At 57.2% G+C, this 20,488-nt stretch overlaps 3 protein-coding genes across 3 annotated transcripts in view; all 3 read left to right on the top strand.

Moving 5' to 3' along the window:
- DTX2 (deltex E3 ubiquitin ligase 2) overlaps positions 1-14,180 on the top strand; it is a 46,447-nt gene extending 32,267 nt beyond the window's left edge. Inside the window, 7 exon segments of the mRNA XM_026063675.1 lie at positions 55-186; positions 8,458-8,502; positions 9,737-9,807; positions 11,064-11,222; positions 11,311-11,472; positions 12,198-12,287; positions 13,007-14,180. Coding sequence (XP_025919460.1) covers positions 55-186; positions 8,458-8,502; positions 9,737-9,807; positions 11,064-11,222; positions 11,311-11,472; positions 12,198-12,287; positions 13,007-13,231 — 884 coding nt within the window. The 3' untranslated portion in view covers positions 13,232-14,180.
- A 3,455-nt stretch (positions 14,181-17,635) lies between these two features.
- On the top strand, positions 17,636-18,960 carry UPK3B (uroplakin 3B). The gene is made up of 5 exons (XM_026063629.1): positions 17,636-17,867; positions 18,008-18,227; positions 18,311-18,387; positions 18,509-18,629; positions 18,807-18,960. Exons 1-5 carry the CDS (start codon positions 17,636-17,638, stop codon positions 18,958-18,960), a joined length of 804 nt encoding a protein of 267 aa, XP_025919414.1.
- A 501-nt stretch (positions 18,961-19,461) lies between these two features.
- LOC112964979 (uroplakin-3b-like protein 1) overlaps positions 19,462-20,488 on the top strand; it is a 2,550-nt gene continuing 1,523 nt past the window's right edge. Inside the window, exons 1-2 of the mRNA XM_026063630.1 lie at positions 19,462-19,517; positions 20,332-20,474. Of these exons, the coding sequence (XP_025919415.1) occupies positions 19,462-19,517; positions 20,332-20,474 (199 nt within the window). The remainder of the gene's footprint in view (positions 19,518-20,331; positions 20,475-20,488) is intronic.

Here is a 20,488-nt window from a genome sequence, read left to right on the forward strand (position 1 = left end):
GAATGTGTTTCCCCATTGTTTCCTTCCTGCATGTTGATCTCGTATCCGCTGTAGGCATGACGGCTATTCTGATGTCAGCCGCTGGACTCCCCGTGCACCTCACCTGTGTGCCGCAAGCTGCCAGCACCCATAAAGCCACTAAAAAACACAGCTCAGTTAAGGAGGGGAGGAAAGTGTCCAAGAAAGGTAGTTCCTGCTCAAACTCTGATATTTGCTTCCATCTCCTTCTTTTTATCTCTCTGCACTTGTTCTGCCTCCCTCCTTTCCTCTCGTCTCTCCCCCCACCCTCTTGGCTCTTCTGATTTGACTGTTGATGGTCATCCCATCAGGAGGAGAAGCAGGGCACTTCTCCTCTGGTCTGCATGGTCTCTGACAGGCTGTAAAATAAGATGATAAAATAGACCCTATCCTGTGGAAGTTCTGCTCGTTTCCATCAGTCATTAAGACTGGAGCAACCCAGCAGTTCTCTATGCGTGTCAGAGGCCTCTGCAGTCTCCCCCATGGTCTCTCTACACCCTCTTGGGGAGCCCTGGAGATCCATGTACCAGGACCTTCTCTGATTCATTTGTGGGGCAAGTCTGGGAGCTGAGGAACCCTCATGGAGAGGATTTATCCATGTGTTTGTTCAAGAGAAGGACTGCTCATGAGCCATGGTTATCATGACTGAGCCATGGGATGAGAAGGATCTTTCAGATGAGCAGACCCCTGAGTTATTTAGGGCTTTCAAGGTCAAATTATATTGCATTTATTTTCTCTGCTCTGTCTAGGGTAGAAGGTGGTGAAGCAGAGCCCTCTCTGGTAAACATGCTGCAGCAGGAGATCTGGGAAGGGCCCTGCTACCCCAGCTCTCCTGCCAAGCTGAGCCATCTCCAGAGCAGGGCCTTCATTCCTCCTCTTGTCGCTGGTGTTCTGCACCCTCAGCCTTGTGGAGCCTGGGGGCTCCCAATTTAGAGCACCCAGCAGAGCCTGGGTCCCGTTGGTGTGTGTTGGCCCTGCCCTGGGGCTCTGCTAGGGTGTATGTGAATCCAGCCTGGTGTCACTGTACATGTTGCTTGTCAGCCTGGGCACAGGTGTCCTGGGATGCTTAACTTCCACCACCAAACCTAAGATGCTTCTCCTTCAGTTAAGAGAAGAGGGGGCTATTGGCTCCAGATTTCTACCCGAGGGAGGCATTCAGCCTGGAGATAATTGTATTTAAGAGAAAGAGGGAAGAGGCAGCTGCTGTCTCAGGGAGAATGTTGGTGCCAGTATCTCTCTCCTTGGAGTCTGTGCATGCAGTGAGAAGCAGTATGGGTCAAAGCTTGACAGGGAAGTGAGGTCAGAACCTGTTTGAAGGAGGCAGGAAGGAGAATTGAAGGAAAATAGAAAGTAAATGTGGAGGGAAGTATCTTGGAGAATGCTTTATGGAAGGAATTGGGGGGAGAAGATGATAGCAAGAACGAGAGAGAGCGTGCAAATGTGGAGTAGGATGTGTGACAGAGGAGGAGGAGAAAAGCAGGGGGCGGCAGTAGAAGCAGCAAAGAACAGGAGGAGCAAAGGAAAATGTGAGGTGAAGGAGAAAAACCAAGTGGAGGTGGGTGGCAGAGGGGGGCTGAATGAGGAACTCGCTGCGCAGAGCCAGCTGGCAAGGTGGCAGCTAAAACCTGTTCCTGGTATTTAACTGTCTTGGTGCAGGCGGGATCCATACAGCCCTCTGCAGCAACAGCTCCTGCTTCAGGGTGTTCCTGGCTGCGTAAGAGGGACGGGGCTGTGCAGCAGAAATGCCCTGCAAATTCACAGTGCAGAAATAGAGCTGCAGAGCATCCAGGGCCTCCCACAGAGGCACTTAAAAACACGTCTGTTGCTGTTAGTGCAGCTCTGACAGCTCGCGGTGGAGGTGGATATCCGTGGTGTCCTATCAGGAACAGAACCTGACCACGGACTCGCAAGGGATGGGGACAGCCTGGCCTCATAGGCGCCTTGTGGTGAGGCTGAGCTATGGAAAGGCAGAGAGCAGAGCCTGAGAAATGAAGGGCAGGATCTGCAGTGGGTGTCAGTCACCTGCTGCTGGTTTATTTAATGAACATAGCCTCATTTACTGCAAGGTGTGGCCATAACCATACAGTCTTGGTCTCCTGAAGTCCCTCCTGCCCCGCAGCGTGGTTGGCTGTCAGCTGCTTCGTGGTGGTGTCCGTCTCGGTACAGCACTGAGCACTGTAGAAGGGCTCCGCGCTGCTCAAAGCCCCCAGCACCACCCGGGGTCAGGGGGTTAGGGTGTAAGCGTTTGGGTTGTTTGCAAGAGTGTGATGTTATTAGGAGAATACATCTTGGGACAGTCAAATGGGATGGGGAGAGCAGCCTGCACAGAGAGTGAGATGAGTGAACGGAGGTGGCCGGCGGGTGAAATGGATGGGGCAGGAGGTCGGTATGTGAGAGTGGTACCTGATTGGATATCTGCTGAGTGTGTGCGTTCAGGGGGAGCAGAGGGGTCTTTATACTCATGACGGATGTTACGTGTCCAGTCTGCCAGCCGAGGACCCCATCTCTTCCGCAAGATGCATGTTCTGCAGTGCTTGGCACGGCACCCGGGAGGGAGCGCACGCTTGTTGCCAGCGCGGGCTGTTTGGCCGCACCCCAGCCAAAGGCCGGGTTTGCTCAGGCAGGGGCCGCTGAGCACTGCCTTCCTGCAGCCCCGCGTCCCCGCCAGCCTCGGGGGAGTCGCAGCCCGCGCGTCGCGGCGGCGGCAGGGGCGTCTGGGCAGCGTGGGAGCTGGCGCAGCCCCAGCGCGGTGCCGGGCTCGCTGTGCCAGTCTGGAGAGCTGGGCCCTGCGTGGCTGCCGGCTCTCCGCCGCGGCTCACCAATGCCATCTACTGGGGCGAGAAAGCCTCAGGCCTGAGGAGCACGGAGGGGACACTGGGAGGAGGGACGGACGAGTGTCTGTGACAGGGGCACCAAACAGCTGCTTCTCCCATCTGGCAACGCGGGATTTGCCCCAGCCATCCTAGTCAGGATATGCTATAGTGGAGATGTGTTTCCAGCAGTGACCCATGAGAAGGGGGTACCGTTCTTTGTTTTAAATTTGTTAAAATCTACCTGCTTATTTTAGAAAGTGAGATTGCCAGTCCTGCGGAGTACTGCATGTACGACTCCCTAGATGAAGAGGGTGCTTAGTACCTCCTAGAAACAAGCTCTGCTTGTACAACACCCCTCCTGGCTTAGAAACACTATTCTGCAGTGAAAGTAATGAGCCTGGCTTTTGGTCAGGCTGTTCTTTTTCCCTTTACAGACCCTGTAGCTATAAGGGGCAGAGATGGGCCTGTTTCGTGCTCTAAATTTCTGCATCGTATGCCCTTCTCTCTTTCCTCTGTCGCACCCGTCCAGATTTTTCCATTGAGCGCTCCAGCAAGAGTTGTGCATCCAGGTGCAAGCGCATCGGTGTGCTAAGTGCGAGCAGTTGGTGCTGCAGTAGGCGGTGGTGGGTGCAGCGTGCCCCTGCCAGGCCCCTTCCTGCTCCCTTGGGGTTCCCTCCTGTGGCTGCAAACCGCAGCCCTTCCCATCGGGTACAGGCCGTAGCAGGAGCAGACAGCGGCATGGGTGTGCTTGCCCCAGTTGGCACCTTTCTGTCCTGCCTTTGCTGTGGCACCCCCCTCTCCCCCCAAACCCAGCAGTCAGACCTGCTGCAGCAGAGTCCGGCAGGGCCGACACGGACAGGTCTGTGGTGCAGCCCTGTGGCAGTCCCCGTGGGCAATTCCTCCAGCACTGTATGTTTCGAGTACACAGAATATTTTAAGGATGAACCTGTGTCTGCTTGCCAGTCTGGCTGCATGGTGATTGAAGCAGGGTTGATGGAACTGCAGCCAGTTTTGTGAATAGCTGGGTTATGTTAAACAAAGATGCTAATTAGTCAGGACTCGTTAATGTTGTTGCTGTCTGGCAGTGATGTGTCTGGTGCAGATGAATCCTGTGCTGTAGATGCTGCAGTTCTCCGTCTCGGGGAACCCATGGCCTCTAAGCAGGCAGCGCACTGCTGGTGCTGGCGCATGGCCCAGCAGCAAGTCTGCCCTCGTGATCAACGAACGCTGCGTTCCTGCTGCTCGGCAGGGCTCTGTGCTTCCTCAGGCTGCTGCAATCGCTGCTCTAAGCCAACACTCGGGCTGTGCTGTGCAGTCAGTGCAGGCTGAGACTGCGTTAGGTTTTCTGAAGGCGAGTGGGTTGTCCAGCTCTCTCCTAACAGTGCTGCGAAGAAGTAGAGACTGCAGCAGCAGAGCTTCCCAGCTTTCCCAGGGGACTTCAGGAGGAGTGAAGGAAGAACGTGTCTTTTTGGGGGCCAGTGTGCCTCTGTTAACCTTCTGGCTGATGGGATCACCATGCGCTGTTGCCCTGGCGTGGAGGTTTCTCTGCAGGTCCTCTCTGGGGAGGACAGTCGCGTGCAGAGCACAGCAGTCACAAAGGGAGAGGAAATGAGCACACGTGTCCTTTCCTGCCAGGCACGACCGGATCTGACCAGGCATGGGGAATAATCCCAGCTGATTCTTTCAGATTGCTCCCCATGTGTCCGGTCCATCTGCGGCTGGTGCTGCTTTGGTTGCCTGCAGATCATGTCAGTGCCTGCAGAAAGGGTGGGACTGGGGAGTCCATCGGAGAATAGGGAAGCTCACTGTTCTGGTGTGGGACCCCCTCTGTAAAGGAGACGGGCTGTAGTAACCGGAAAGCTCTGCATCACAAGCAGAGCAGCTTGGTTGCTTGGCTATCTTGCTGACCTGCTAAATATGAAGAAATTTGTTTTTAATGCTAAGCCTCCCCTCACCCTCCTGGTCTTTGGGCAGCCCTCTTGGGAACTGAGACCAGTAGGTCCAGCCCTGCCAAGTCCAGGGAACAGAGGGCAGAGATGAGAGTTAGGTGACTGTCCATGGCATTAACTGGAAACAACCTGTGTCTGGCCTATGTAGGGTATCAAAAGAAGAGTCTGCTGTTAACCATATGGATCACTTTGGGATGCAGAAGGAGGTATGTTGCTGCTGCAAGCATTTGGTTGCTGAGCAAGGATTCAAAACACATCTGTTAAATGTTACCCATGGAAAGCCCTTGCTTCAGCAAGCAGTTTATTATCTACAGGGAGGAAGGGGAAGCATTAAGAAAAAATCATTATCCCTCTCTTTGTAAATGAAAGAATGGTAAACATTCCTTCACATCCCAGATAAATCAATAGCACAACATTAGGCCAGCTGGTGATAAACAACATCTGTCAATTCTGCTATTGCATTTTCAATCCACTATTGAATCCTGATAACTATAGGGACTGAACAGGCTTTGATGATCCTGAGGGATCAATAAAACAAAGCAAATTTGGAAGCAAATACTTTTATAGAGCAAATGGTCCAATAAGGAAGAGATTCATGTGCTGAATGATGTGTGGCTCATGCTCTGCTAGGTGCTGTGACTGCGTAGGCCTGGTTCTGGCTCCCCTGTGCATCGCTGTGAGTTGACTGCCAGGTGTGCTGGTCTGCCTAGGGGAGAGCCTCTCTGAGGCAAGGCTGTGTGGGCTCAGCCACCCATGCTGAAACCAAGTCCTCAGTGTCAAAAGGCTTTCTTGGGACCAGACATTCAAGCACTTGCAGCTGGGGACAGATTTTCTAAAAGCATCTGGGCTCCCTAGCTCTTTCTCTAGACCACCTTGGTGGGACTAGATGTGTCAGAGCATTATCACAGCAAAGTGATAGGAACAGGGCATTTCCTGTGCCCAAATCAGAGATGCCACAATGCAAACCCATCAGGTGTGGGTTTCCTGGGGTAGACTGAGGATTACATCCCCCTCTTCTGCCCATCTGGTTGCTCTCAGCTCCGTGCTAATCCGGGTTAGTGAGATGGTGTAACACCACCTGCTTTGCCCAGAATCCCTGCTGTACCCTTGCAAACTCTGTAAGAACGTTGTTCTCACTCTTACCCAGCTCTGCCCTGGGATTTTTGCTGCCTCTTTTTGATCTCAGTTGAATGAGCATGGCCAGTTCTTGGGCAAGATATCTCTTTGTTTCTCTGGGCTGCTACGGAGCAAGGAAAGACAACGGCAAGAGTTCTGCACAGCAGAGGCTGCAGGGAAGGAAAGTCCTCCACTGTCCTGATCAAGGTGAAGTTCTTTAAAGCCAGTCAAATTTGTTGTGCAGGTGGGAACAGGTGATCTGCGGTGTTCTGCCAAGTAGTGGGCTGGTGTCTGTGTGCTGGTGTAACGCACCCTGTCTGCTGGCTTTCCTCGTTGTCTTCAGCCACTTCATCTGTGCATCTTTCTGGCATTGCCTTCTCCAGTCCTTAGCCAGAGGAGACAGAAAGGAAGATCATTTCAAAAAGACACCTGGAAGAAATGGTCAGAAGGAGAAGGACTCGCCGGTCGGTCTGGCGGGCAGCATGGGATCCTCAGGAATGGGAACATCATGGTCTCTGTGATCAGGGTTTTGTGGAAGCAGGTGGAGGCACAGTGGATAACATCTAACCCTGCTCACATGGAGCTTTTCAGCGGGGTGCTCAAAACCTGCAAAGCAGAGGGAAGCTGAAGCCCCCATCTTCCCTGTCCTGGTGAAGGACTCTTCCAGTTACAGACTAGAGCCTGGTTCCAGCTGCCACATGTGAAAGTGCCACCCCTGTGTTTCCCAGCCACTAGCCTGGAGCAGGGTCATCCCAGAGCACTGCCTGTCTGGGAGGGCTGCAGGCACAAAAGCACGAAGCTGTGCTCTGATGATGAGCTGAGATGGTTCAGATTGATCACATCCCCTTGTGACTCATTCCTGGCTACCACCTCTTCACGCATTGCCTGTGAGCAAGGTCTTGGCAGAGAGGATTTCTGGATCCATTTCTGTCCTTTGGAAAAGGCAAGGTAAGGAAGAGGTTTTCCTTGTGAGGCCTGGTGATGAGGCCTTGGAGCAGCTCCTTGCACTGCTGAGCTCAGCCTGAGAGCTGGAAGGCTGGGGCTTGCCCAGCCTCTTGGCTCGTTTTCCCCACCCGTCTTGTGGCTGCTCGTGTATATGCACTCCCAAGGGATTTTGACATGCTGTGAGATGGAAAACACCTGTTTCTAGGTTCCTGTGTTTGGCTTATTAATAATGGTTATTTTATCCTGTTACCTCCTTCCTGGCTAAGGGTCTCTGGAGGGCCAAATGGATGATCCTCAGAAGCCTGCTCTGCCTGAAATGTCAGGCATTGCTCCTCCTGCCCAGTGCTGGCAGCCCAGCACCAGACTGTTCCTGCAGGGATTGCAGCGAGGAGCCTGAGAGGGGGTTTCTTTTCATCTCCTGGCTTCTTGCTCTGTGCGCTCGGAGTTGTACCTTGCTCCCTTTCCCATTGCCAGAAGCCTAGTGTTTCAGGACAGCCAGGAATCCCCTTCTGAAAACGTCTCTTCTTAATGGCTGTGTCTTAATTTAGGAGAGTTTGACTCTCAGTTCATCAGTCTTCTATAACTAAATGATTTTCCACCCACGGCTTTCTGCCTCCCTTGCTTGTATTGCTCTGAAGTTAACCTGTTCCCAGTGAAAAGGTATAGAACTCTGCCTGCATCTCACCAACTGCCTCTGTCATGAGGCCTTGTGCTGTCCTCCAGGGTGTCCCCGGAGTGCTAGCTGCGTGCAGAGCTGGCCATTTGGGGAACAGGAATCTCCTACTTGATACAGGATATGAAGGAAGGACCTGAGCCATCCAGGTCTTTGCCTGTTTAATGACAGAGCGTCACCTGTGACATGTGAACTGTCCTCCCCTTGTGCTTCACCGTGTTTGCCTCTACCATGAAAAGTAACTGTCTGGAAAATGGCGCCCACCCCTTCCTCCTGGTGACAGCAACTGCTTTTTTGGGTGACAGAACAGCTTGGGGAGGTAGTGCTGGCTCTGGTGTGGCTGTCTCTTTGTCCACAGCATGGCTTATTCAACTGCAGAGACAGCTCTTGTGAACCCTCCGTCTTCTCTGAAAGCACTGAAGTGGATAGAGCTGAAGATGTGTGGTGTGCAAGTACACCCACAGGTCTGACACCCAACTCTTGCACGTGGCGATGCTGCATGAGGTGCACAGGTGCTCTACTTCTGCCTGGGATCATGGCTGTTAAAAACACCTGTCTGTAGTAAAGCACAATCAGTCCATGTCCTACAGTGGTTTAGAAACTTCAAGAGCAGAGCTCTTTATGAGGAGGCGTGTGACTTCCTCATGAGGCCCTGGAGTGTTGGGCATCGATGCTCCTGAGCTGTCCAGCCTTTATTAGCACTTCCCTTGCTCCCAGAGCAGCCCCTGCAACCGGGATAGGAGAAGAGAACAGACAAGGAAGAGCTACACCTTAACCGACCTGTCACAACACTGCTTTTCTCCCTCACCTCTCCCAGAAGTAGATTTGGGGCAGAGCAGGAAGGACAGACAATTGGAATTCCCCTAGCCAAGTGACAGATCTCTCTTTTGCTTCCTGCCAGGTGGAGTCATAATGCTGCTTGTGCAAATGTTTCCTTTTATAGGCTGGTGGAAGAACCTGACAGCCTCTGTGATGGGCATGATGACTGGTAAGGAGCTCATCTTCTCTTGCACAGGGCTGGACGCCCTGCGGAAGTGTAGGTAGTGCTTGCTGACTGTCTGTAGGGTGACAGGACCAGCCTGCAGTAGAAAGCACTGACTGGGAGTTGAGGCTACATCTGATGTCCTCACCAGGAACATACTGAGGATACTGTGTATTTGCTGCTTGATCCTTTATGCTGGCTCCCATAATGCTTCAGAGGGGACGGGGCATCTGCGAGTTCTGCTGTTGCGTGCAAACAGCCTGCAAAATTCCATCTTGGGCTTCTCACAAAGCGGACACCTGCCTTCGAGAGGGGTGGTGATGGGGTGGGGGGACCAGACCTGGCTGGCAGGCTGCACTGGTGTCTGTGCTTGGTGGGAGGGGAGTGGGGATTAAATTTAGAGAAACGCGAGGATGCCTGTGTCCTGTACTGCAGATAGGACACCCGTTATGAAGCTGGTTTGTTTTCTATACCTGGTGATTTGTGCTGCATCTTGCTGAATTTCAGTATGTGAAAAGCTCACAAGAAAGGCTCCTGTTTCCTGTTAAGGATGCAAGACTAATTCTGCAGTACTAAAAATAAGGCCTGAAACTTAGTGTATTGCTGGATTTCTGCTTGTCAGGTGCCAACGGCAGGGTTTGGCTATGTCTCACCTCTGGTGTGGAAAGGTCCCGTGTCAACTAGGGCAATGTGGGAATGCCTTTTTCCCTTTAACGGCACAGAAGTCATAATCATCTCTTTCCCACTGAGACTACAACATCCTTGGGTTGAGTTTGATCATAGCTGATTTCTGGTGTGTGCAAAGAAAATCAAGCCAGGACCTGGCTGTCATCCCTTGGGATATGTGGGGAAAACTGGAGCACAGCAACTACAGGCGGACCCCTGGGGTACTGCACAGGGGCAAAGATCTGCCATTCCGTAGCAGCTCCTGCCCCCTTCAGAGAGAACCTGCCAGCGAGCAGGGGTTCAGGCTGGTGAGTTCTCTGGTCTGTGTGCCTCACAGTGTTAGTGCTAGCCATCTCTGGCAGCAAAGCATTTGCAGGGCTTGTGTGGATCAGTTGGAGCAGCTACTTCAGCAGAGACCTTTTCTCCCCCTCTAACCCTAACCTTTCTCCTTGGCATCCTGGCCAGTTACTTGCTCTTCTCCCCTTCTCTTTAGCATCACCCAGCACAGCCTGTCATATTTCATGGTGTGTCTGATTTCTTTTTGTTTCTTTTTCTCATCTCTCTCCTTGTGCAGCAACACCAACTGAGCCGGAAGCAGTGGTGAGGAAGTACCTGGAAGAGCTGAAGGGTGCTCCTGCTGATGAGGTGAGAAGGGAGGGTGGGAGGAAGAACAGAGGATAATAAAGCAAGTCTGGCTTGGCCAGAGCTGTTTATTGGGGTACTGTGAAAACCAAGGTGGTGCCTGAAGACTGTCCTTTCACAGCCATCCCATGTAGTAGATACTGCTGCTTGTAATGGCCTCCTTGATGCTAGGTGGAAAGACTTCAATGTTGCCTGAAGCCCACACATGGTAAATGGGGATTCGGCCTAGTTTGGATGCTCTGATGTGCAAATGACTGTCAGCCCTAGAGGGCAGGGCATGCCTGTTGGACTACTTACGTTGTCTTGCTGCTTGTTGAATGAAATACTGCCCTAACCTTCTCCCTACCAGCATGGGTGCCCATGGATGGTTGCCCAGCCTCCCCACCTTAGGAGGAGTGCAAGAGTGAGAGTGTGCACTAAAGGAGCAGAGGCTGCCCTGGTTTTAGACTCGGAGGATCTCACAAGCCAGCGTGGTGTTGGCCTAGGTAATCTCTGTTACACAAGGCTCACTTGAAACATCACTTTCCTTCTTGCAACTGGAGCAAGCTGGGATCCAGCTGATTCAATTGCTTTATAGGGTGACTAGCTCAGAGGTAGGCGTTTATGTCCCCTTTCCAGTGAATTGACTTTGGGGTGCAATTCAGTTTATCCTGTGGCAGGCAACTTAAACAGGCTGAGTGAACTGTGCCTTGGAAGTGCCTGTTGCTTTTCAGTGAAAACAAGAGTAATGTGGGTAAGGGTTTGAATGGAGACCTGCAAGTACCCAAAAGCAGGGAGATGTCTCTGGCTGTTTGCCTGTCTATTGCTTGCAGAGGACTGTGGCAAAGGAAGCACTGTGTGGGTCAAGTAGCTAATCCTACCAATACCTTCTGATTCCTCTTGAAACTGGCTGCAGGATCTGGGGTGGAGCAGGGAGTTCGACTTTTGTCTCTTCCCAGAGCTCAGACTCACAGACTCTAGACCTTGAATTGCACTGGAGCTACTCTGTAGAGGAGCAGGACATGAACATGCTAAATTCCCTGCTTGTTCCTTCTAACTGACAGTTCTTGTCCTGTGCTGTCCAAGAGGCAGTGGAGTGGGGTGGTACCAGCCGGATGAGGAAACCTGTCTCTGTCCTTAAACCTCAAAGGGGAGGGTTAAAGTTGAAGGCAAATCTTCCTAAAATGTCTCCCTGATCATTTCCCTGGTGGGTCAGTCAGAATGATTGGCTTGGTACCCACGGTACATGGTGGTTTTGTCCTTGCTGTCTTGGACTCTAGGACTGTATGATCTGTATGGAGAAGCTGACATCCCCCTCAGGTTATGGTGACACATGCGATTGCAGCACGATCAAGCCAGAGGTGGTTGGTCGCCTGACAAACTGCCAGCACTCCTTCCACATGCTCTGCGTGCTGGCCATGTACTCCAATGGAAACAAGGTACTGAGCCAGCCCATCCCCACCGGGGTCCTGTGCCCTGTATCCAGGTGACTGTGGAGGTCTGATGCCTGCTTCTGTCTCCCCACAGGATGGGAGTTTGCAGTGCCCCTCTTGTAAAACCATCTATGGAGAGAAAACCGGTACTCAGCCCAAAGGGAAGATGGAGGTCTCCACTTTTCCCCAGTCCCTTCCTGGCCACAAGGACTGTGGGACAATCCAGATTGTGTATCACATCAGCAGAGGCATTCAGGTGAGTACAAGGCATGCTAGCAGGAACGGCTGCTGGCAGACAGCACTGAGGCTGGCGGGGGGAAGCTGTGTGAGCCTCCCAGAACAGTACTGGGAACCCAGTATAGTACCTGTTGAGACAGCCCATCTTTGAGCAGCCTATTTAAGGTGCCTGGAGCTGCTGGCTGCCCAGGGTGGTCTTCAGTGTATCAGTGACTTTGGTCTCCTCCATGAAGGACATTTTTCTACTTTATAGACCCCAGGGCCAGTCTGCCTCTCACCAGCCTTTCACCTACAGTAAAAACTGTCTGCCTGAAGCAGGGAGGAGACTCAGCCAGTGCCCACAGGGTGGGAAAGATTCCAACGTCTTATTTCACAACCCACATCTGAGCTTTGGGTGGTTGCAATGAGCTGAAAGGCTGGAGGCAGGCGATCTTTCTTTTGGGATGTCCTCAGACCATGTAGAAAAAGCTGTGGTTTGAGGCTGCCTCTGAAGAGCTGGCTTTACGTGTATCCCAGCATGAGGCACCTCATGGAGAATCTGTGATGTTAGCACGTCCCATAGGAATAAGTCAAATACCTTGTACTCATAATCAGCAATACGTTGCTCCTTTTGGATGGAAGAGCTGGTCTGAGATGGTCCTATCCTAAATCCTGCTGCTGATCCTAACTCTTACTACTGAAAGATTGTGCAACCCATACAAGGATGGAAGTGTCCATGCAGAATATGTCCTTTATCTATTGCAGGGCCCTGAGCACCCCAACCCTGGGATGCCTTACACAGCAAGAGGCTTTCCTCGCTATTGCTATCTGCCAGACAATGAGAAAGGCAGAAAGGTAAGGCTACACCCTGATTACATGACTCTTCCACGGTTGTCTCTTGGCTCAATATTGGTGGCTTTACACAATAGGGCTGTTTTTATGAGAGCTGCTCCTATGATGCTAACCAGCTATTCTTGCTGGTTGTCCATATTGTTGTTCCTTAGGTGTCTTTATAACCCTTCTGGCTTTGAAGGTTTTGCTTTTTCTTTGCGGCTCTGGCTGGGAAGATTAGCTCTCTTTCATCCCATTGCTAAACAAAAGTCCACCTCATTTTTTGAGTAAACACTCCTGGCCTGTTTTGAGCTATGCTGTTACAAGAGTTTGCTCTTAGATTTTTTTCAAGCTCAGTGGTTCTATCTGCTGACTCTTCCCATCCCCATTTCCTGTGGGTGGATGTGTTTATCTCAACTTGTGCCAGTATTTTTCAAGTCCTAGAAGACTGGCATGTGAAGGGAATTAATTGTCCTTCCCATCAGAGATACCACATAGAAAACTAGGAGATGGAGTTCCCTCTGATGCTGGTATCTTTAGTTTCTTGCTGCTACAGCAAGGATGTAGGTTGTTAAGCTTCTGGCAAGTAGCTGCGTCCATGTCTCACCTGGATGTGTCCCTTGGAAAGGGCCATGGAGCTGTTCCCACAGCCTGGCAAGAAGGGACTGCTCATCTGTTCCTTTCATGACTCAAGTCTCCTAGCTGCTGGAAACCAGCTTTGATTTTTCTTCCTCTACCTCTAGGTCCTGGAGCTCCTAAAGGTGGCCTGGAAGAGGCGCCTGATTTTCACAGTGGGCACCTCCAGCACCACTGGTGAGAGCAACACAGTGGTGTGGAACGAGATCCACCACAAGACAGAGATGGACACAAACCTGAGTGGCCACGGCTACCCTGACCCCAACTACCTGGACAATGTGCTGGCAGAGCTGGCTGCGCAGGGCGTCACCGAGGACTGCCTGAGACAATGAGTTGCATTGTGGGGCCGGCTGGGCCGTGCACATCTCCGGGACCATCTGGTTTGGAGGCCCTTGTAGTGCACTTATTCCTGTTGCCTTAAGTTCCTGCGTCTGACCGCCTGTCACACTGAGCAATAACACTGTAACGCGGGAGCCGTGCGTGCTCTGTACAGTCTCTTTTTCTGGAAAGTTGGGCTTGTGTCCCTAGGTAGGGTTGATGGCCACAGCCAGGACTGGCTAGGAGAGTTGCTGTGAGGTGACAGATCCCCTTGCGAAGGCAGGACCCTCGCCCTGGTAATACTTGGACAGGAGGGGGGAGAAGGGAACGTCTCACTCCCAGTAGAGCACTCGAAAGGAAAATGAGGGCCTCCCTTCTGCAGCATGTCGCAGCTCTGTCTCCGAGGTGGTTCTTATGATAAAGCCTCCTCCCTCCTGCCCCTGTAGCTGATACCTGTATCTCTGCTTGGTCATAATAAACACTGCATTGCCATGGAGAGTCTCTGCTTTGCCTTCAAACTACCTGATGGCTTAGGGTGTCTCCCCTCCTGTGGCCCTCTTTGAGGGAGCAGCCTGCTCTGTGGAGCTGGGGACACTCGATCCAGCCAGGAGAACGGAGGGAAAGCTCAGCTCTGCTAGAGGAACATGAATCTCTGCAGGGGCAGGACACCAGACACCCATCCCTGGGGTCTTGGGTTGAAGGCTGTCAGTGTTTTCATCTGCTTCCCTTAAGGGGTCTCCTTGGGGTGTCCTGTGATTCAGAAAGCAAAGGTGTTTGCTCTATCGCCTCATCATGGTTGCACACCTTAGCTGGTTATTCCCTTCTCTGCACATAGCTGTGCGTCTACCAGGCACAGCAGTTCAGGCAGGACCCCCTGTTCAGCGTTTGCTGCGCTGTGACTGTTCTCAGCTGGCATCTGGCTCCACGGAGGTTTGGTGGTTGCAGCCGTGGTACCTGCAGAGGTGACCCAGCAAGAAGGAGCATATTGGCAGGACCTGGCAAAATCTATCTGGGAAGTCACAACCCCTGCTCCATGGTTCCTATCACTGCTCCCATCACCCTGAAGTCCTTGTGGCAAGGCATGCTCCTAAAGTATATCTTCTTTTCCCCATCTTTTAAGTGCAGCAACAGCCCAGCAGTTTGGGGGCTGTTCCTTAGTGCTTTGTGTCCAGCTGTTCTGTGTTTGCATTCAGTGAAGCGGCTGGAGAAAGGAGGGGTTTTAACTGCTTTGTGCTGCTGCGGTCAGACAGCTGTGGATGGCAGAGGGAGTGCTGGTGCCACCAGGCGGTGACAGGGTGGTTTGCTCCCTTGGTCTGTGCTACAGCACTTGTCTGGGAGCAGATCTGTCCCTTTGGCTGCAGCAATGCGACTCTGCTAGCAAAGACGTTCTCCAGGCAGGAGCATGCTCCTGTGCAGAGATGTCTGCTCGTTCAAAGCACCAAGGCCCAGAGAAAGGGGTATTGCTCCAGTCCTGGTGGCCTTGCTCTCCGTTGTCCTTGGGCTTGTCATCACCTCAGTGCCGAAGGCTTTGTAAGAGCAGCTGCTGGCCGCTCCTCTCTGTGGCTACGACCCCCAGCTGCAAGTCCCGAGGGCTCTGCCTCCATTAAATCTGCTGTTGGCTCCCTTTGGCACAACAGAGCCCCTGGTGCCTTCTGCTGCTTCACCACCTGCCTAGCAGCTCTGAGACAGCCTGGTTCGTGGTAGCTGCCAGCCAGGAGCCCATATAGGACTAGTGTGTCCTGTGCCACCAAAGTGAGGGGCAAATTCTGCTTTCTGTCACCAGTGAAATAAAAATGAAAGATTTTTCAGAAAGATTTTTTACCACGAGCTGGGGGAGTTCTCCCTGGTGTCTACCTTGTACTTGCAGCCTCCTCCTGGTTAACTCTCTGCTCACCTGACAGCAACCTAACCTCTGGCTAGGCTTTAGAGAAAAAACACTCAAATACCCAGCCAAGTCTGGAAACGCTGCAAAAATGGGAGCTTCTGGGGAACAGCAGGTATGTGTCTGTCATTTGCTGAGCTCTAAGGTAAATGTTTGCATCTGCTCTTCTCCCACCCTGGTTGCGAAATGGAGAGGTTTCTAGCTAAGCCTCAGCTTTCGAGCCCCAGATCACGTTTCCCCAGCAAACAAAACACTGAAGTGAAGAGCAAATTGGATAGGGTTCACCTGGCCTTGTGCTAAGCGAGAATTTCCTGCCGAGCACGGCTGAGGGGATGCTGGAGCCCTCCCTTCCGCAGATGCTCTTCAGTGCATGAATCAGAGGGAGCCTCCCTGTGCCTGGGCTGTTCCAGGGCCGGGAGCTGCGGGGTGAGCAGCTGGCCCCGAGCCCTCGCCTTCTCCGCTACGAGGCCGCAAGGCGTCTCCCATAAAAGCCCTGCATGAGTCGGCGGTGAGCCCTGAGGCAGCTCAACCGCCCCAGCAAGGGGATGCAGGCTGCAAGGCTGAGCTGCGTGGTTAAGCAGTCCTGGGCGTTCCACCGCTGCTGGGCAGGGACGAGCGTTGGTCACCTCCCTTTGCCCTGGGGCCAGAGGAGCTGCCGGCTGAGGGTGCGCATGGTGGAGGGCCAGCGCAGGACGAAGGCACGACTGCAATGCCGTGGTGCTGGTCAGAGCCGGGAGGGAACGGAGAGCTGAGCGAGTGCTTATAATGGTGCCAGACAGGTCCAAAAGCCTTGCTCGCCTGAGCCGCCCTCCTCGCTCCTTCCCAGAGCCCTCCCTGGCCACCGCTTGGCCAAGGGCTGAGCGGGGCTGGTACCTGCTGTGTCAGGCGCTGCCCCGATCCGCTGCTCCTTGGGACCCGCTGCGGCAGAGCGAGGGGAGGGGGGTTTGGACGAGGCAGGGCCAGGTCGCGGGTGTCAGGTGCTGTCCATGCACGCAAGGCGCTGGAGGAGCCTGTGCTGTTTGCTCTGGGACAGGCGAGAGCTGGGGCCCCGTCGCTGAAATCTCCCCGAGAAGCGGCAAGTCCCGGCTCCTCTGGTACCCTGTAACCGGTCCCCAACGAGCCTTGCTGTGCCATCACGTTTGTCGTTGCATTAAGACTTTCCAGGAGCGGTGTCGGGGCAAGGGCCAGGCCGCCTGCACCCCGCCGTGCTCCGGCTCCCTGCAGCCCCTGGCACTGCTCTGGCCACGGTCGCCGGCATCCTTCCCTCCCTGGGTGCAGGTTTCACACTGATGCTGTTGGATTTCGGTGACAATGTCTGTCCTAAGGAACGGGCTTGACGCCGCTCGTGGAAAGAGCCTGGTGGTCTCGGCTGAGGACCTGCCCTCCTCCGGCGGGTCCGTCCCTTGCCAGGGCTGCTCCGGCTGCCTGGCTCTACTCGTGCGCCACCAGGGTTCACGACGGGAGGACGCAGAAGGTCCGGTCCGAGGCAACAGCTTGCCCACGGAGCACGTTTTCTCCCCGAGCAGTGCCGAGGGCTTGCTTGCAGCGCGGTGGGTTATTTTTAGCCGAGCCCTGACCCCACAAGTATGTTGGCCCCACGTCCAAGTAGCTGGTAGCGGCAGCAGAAACTGTGACTCACCGTGCTGCAGCGCTGCGTCACCGAGCCCTGCTCGCCCCGTCTCCTTCCCGCTGCTGTCCCGAGAGCCCGGAGGGGCCCTTTTCCCGGGAGAGGGGGCCCGGCCCTGCTCCCGCTGAGCGGGAAGGACGGCGCAGGGGTGCGGAGCAGGGCAGCGGCACCTCCGCACCTCCCTGCCCTCGGCTTTCACGCTCGAACAGCCCGGTTTGGGGTGGCACATGGGTGCGACGGCTCAAGGCCGGCCAAGCTGGGCGCCAGCACCCGGTGGGCATCGCGCACGGCCCGCCGGGGCGAAGGGGTGCAGGGCAGGGGGGGTCCTGACCCACAGCCCCGGCAAAGCCCTCGAGTCCTGCCCGTGCGCTCGCTTGGGAAACTCCTTGGTGGCCTCGCTGTGCCTCGGTGTCCCCTTGCACCTTGCGGGCTTGCGACCTGCACCCTTCTCGCGGGGCCGGGCTTGGCGGCCGCCCCAGCCGGCAGCGCAGGGGAATTCGGGGCCAGGGGGCGGCTGGGAAGGCGCAGCCGTCCGTCCGGCACGGTTTGCCCGGGGGTCTCGCCGGGCCGGCGGAGCAGGCAGAGGAATGCAGGGCTGGGAGGGCCCCGGCTGCCGGGGCAGCTCGCTGGCGCCGCCGGCCCCTCGGCAGTGGGACGTGACGAGCGGAGCGAGGCAGCACGTCGCCGGCCATGGAGCTGCCGCGGGTGCTGCTGGCGCTGGCTGGGACGGGCGCAGCCGCGGGCCTGGGTGAACCATGCCGGAGTGGCGGAGCGGGATGGGGCCGGGGGCGCGGGGCGGCGTTGTTCCCTTGGGTCTCGGGGGTTCCCCCGCCGGGGAGGGCGGTCGCGGGGCCGCACGTGCCCGGGGGGTGACGCCGGCGGCCGTGGGGGCAGCGGGCGCAGCGAGCGATGCAGCGCCCGGGGCCGCCGCTCCTCCGCCTGCCGCAGCCGGTCCCCACGGCACGGCCCCTCACCGGCGCCGCTCCTGCAGCCCTGCTGCCCTACGTGCCCCGGGTGCCGCGGCAGGCGCTGGCAGGGAAGGTGACCGCCACCACCTTCGCGCTGGACAAGCCCTTCTGCGTCTTCGACGGGTACGCCGACGCCACCGACGGCGTCTGGCTGGCCGTTGCTTTTGCCAACGGTGAGTGGCGCCGCCGTCACCCCCCGCCCCGGCACTGTTGCTCCGAACCGCCGCTCCGGCTGGCGACCCGGCGGCGGCTGGGATTGTCCGTCCCCGCTGGGGGCCTTCCTCGGCACCGGCCTCTTCCTCTGCGCCCGCAGCCTCGGCCGCCTTCAGAAACCCGGCGTCCGCAGCCGACATCCCGCCCTACCAGCGGCTCCGGGCCGCGCTGTCCTACATGACGCTGGAGACGCCGGCCGCCGCGTACGCCTGCCCGGAGCAGAGTGCCGCCATCCTCCGGGTGGGCAGCGACACGACGTGCAGCGCCGAGCGCGGCCCGGCCTCCTGCAACGGGCCCCTGCCCTCGCCGGGGCCCTACAGGTGGGACCCCCATCCCCGGCCGGGCCGTTCCCCGTTCCCCGGCTCCATCCCCCCGGGCATCACGGCGCAGCCCCTTCCCGCAGGGTGAAGTTCCTGGCGCTGGGCTCCCGCGGCCCCAAGGCGGAGACGCGGTGGTCGGAGCCCATCATCCTGCGGCAAGGTAGCGTCCCGGCTGCTTGCCTGGTCCTCCTGGCGTCAGTGCGCTGCCGCCGCCACCCCCGGAGCCGGGGCGGAGGGGCGTCCCCCCCCCCGCGTGCCGCCCGGCTCATCCCGTCCCGCAGCCCGCAGCCCCGGCACCCTGGATCCCAGCCCCACGCGCCGCGGCAGCGCCGCGCTCATCATCGCCTCCATCCTCGCCTGCCTGGGCGCCGCGCTGGCCCTGGGGCTCCTCAGCGCCGTCCGGTACGAGGGGCGAGCGGGACGGTCCCGGGGGGCCGGGGCGGGTGGCCCCTCCTTGGGGCAAAGAGGTGGAGCCAAAGACGTGTTTTTATGCTAAAAAAGGGGGAAAAAGGCCTTTTTCGTAAGGAGGGGATGCGGCCGCGCAGCCCCCCGTGACCCCTCTGCTCATCTCTCCCGCAGCGCCCAGCTGTGCCGGGACCCGGCCATCAGCTTCTTCGCCCGCAGCTCCTACCAGACCCACCACATCCCCCCGGCCCCGTCGCGGCCCCCCGGCGAGGGGCACAGCCCCCCGGCGCCAGCGTCCCCCGGGGCCGCGGCACCCAGCTCGTGCTGAGCCCCCGGGACGGCGCGTCCCGCCTGCCAGGCGCCCCGGTGCGGTCCGCGTCCTGCCGAGTAAACTCGTTTCACGTCTTCCACCTGCCGCCCTTCCTCACCCCTGTGTCCCCTCCCTGGGGCGCCGGGTGCGCGAGCCGAGCCGCGGGGACACCACGGCGGGAGCAACCGAGCGGGGCGAGCGCGGGCGCCGGGGGGCTGCAAGAGCCCCGGCAGGGCCGGTGGATGCGGGCAGCCTGGGATGGCGGGGAGGCAGCGCCCCGGGGAGGCTCCCTCGGCGCCCGCGGGCACAGGCCGCTCCCGCCGCCATGCCATGAGCTCGGCAGGTCTCAGCGCACCGCCCCGGGGCGCGCTCAGGCGCAGCCGCCGCCGCTCCTGGGGGAAACTAGCCGGACCTGTTTGCGGCGGGGCCGCGGGGCGGCAGGAATGTGGGCGGCCGCCGGGCCGCGGGCGGCTCCCGCCAGGACGGGGAGCCCGCACACGGCCCCCGGCGCCCGGCGCGATGCTCCCGCTGCTCCTGCTCCTGGCGACGGCGCCTGGCGCGCGCGGTCTGAGTGAGTCGGGCGCGGGACGGCGGCGGGGCGGGTGACACCGGGCAGGTTTGCACCCGCGCTGTCCCTGGGGTGGGTGGATGGCCGTGCGGCGTGCGTCCCCTGAAAGTTGGGGGGGTCCCTCGTGCATGGACATAGGGACCCATCCGGGTCGGGGTCCCTCGTGCACGGACACAGGGACATGTCCCAGGTCGGGGTCCCTCATGCATGGACACAGGGACCCATCCCGGGTTGGAGTCCCTCGTGCACAGACACAGGGACATGTCCCAGGTCGGGGTCCCTCATGCATGGACACAGGGACCCATCCCAGAGCCTGGGGGTTACTGGAGGGTGCAGGGCATCTGGTGACACCCCTATTCAGGTTGACACCCCTGGTCTGGATGACAGCCATCTACCATACCTGGGTTCGCTGGTGGACAGGCGCAGCATGGGGGGTCTCATATGGGTTTTGCTCCACGGGTGGTGCCATGGGGGGTCTTTGCCACCTGTTTTCATGGATCTTGGTGTCTCTGAGTTGAAAACTAGCGGTGGCAGGAGCTGGGAGGCGAGCAGGGGCCAGGCAGCTGGGGTCCCTCGGAGCAGCTCCCTGCTGGCCCCAGCCCCGTGCAGCCACCCTGCCATGCCCGGGGGCACGGAGCAGCCTTCCCCGGCGCGCGGGCGGCCGGACGGCCCCGGGCACGGCCACCGCTGGGGTTAGCAGGAGAGCGGGGTCTGGCGTCCCCCGCCTGCATCCATGCGCATCCCGAAAGCCCTCGCCCGGGGGCTTTCCAGCGCCCCCGGCAGGGCTCTGGGGTCAGCGGCTGATTTCGCGTCTCAGCCAGCATCGACTACGTGCCCACCCTCACCAACCGGACCCTGGGGGGCAGGACCACCGCCTCCACCTTCGTCCTGGAGCAGCCCCGCTGCGTCTTCGGCGATGCCCAGCGCGGCGCCCAGATCTGGCTGGTGGTGGCCCTCGCCGCGGGTAGGTGGCACACC

Source organism: Apteryx rowi, unplaced genomic scaffold (assembly GCF_003343035.1).
Source record: "Apteryx rowi isolate R43461 unplaced genomic scaffold, aptRow1 scaffold_20, whole genome shotgun sequence".
NCBI classification, from domain to species: domain Eukaryota; kingdom Metazoa; phylum Chordata; class Aves; order Apterygiformes; family Apterygidae; genus Apteryx; species Apteryx rowi.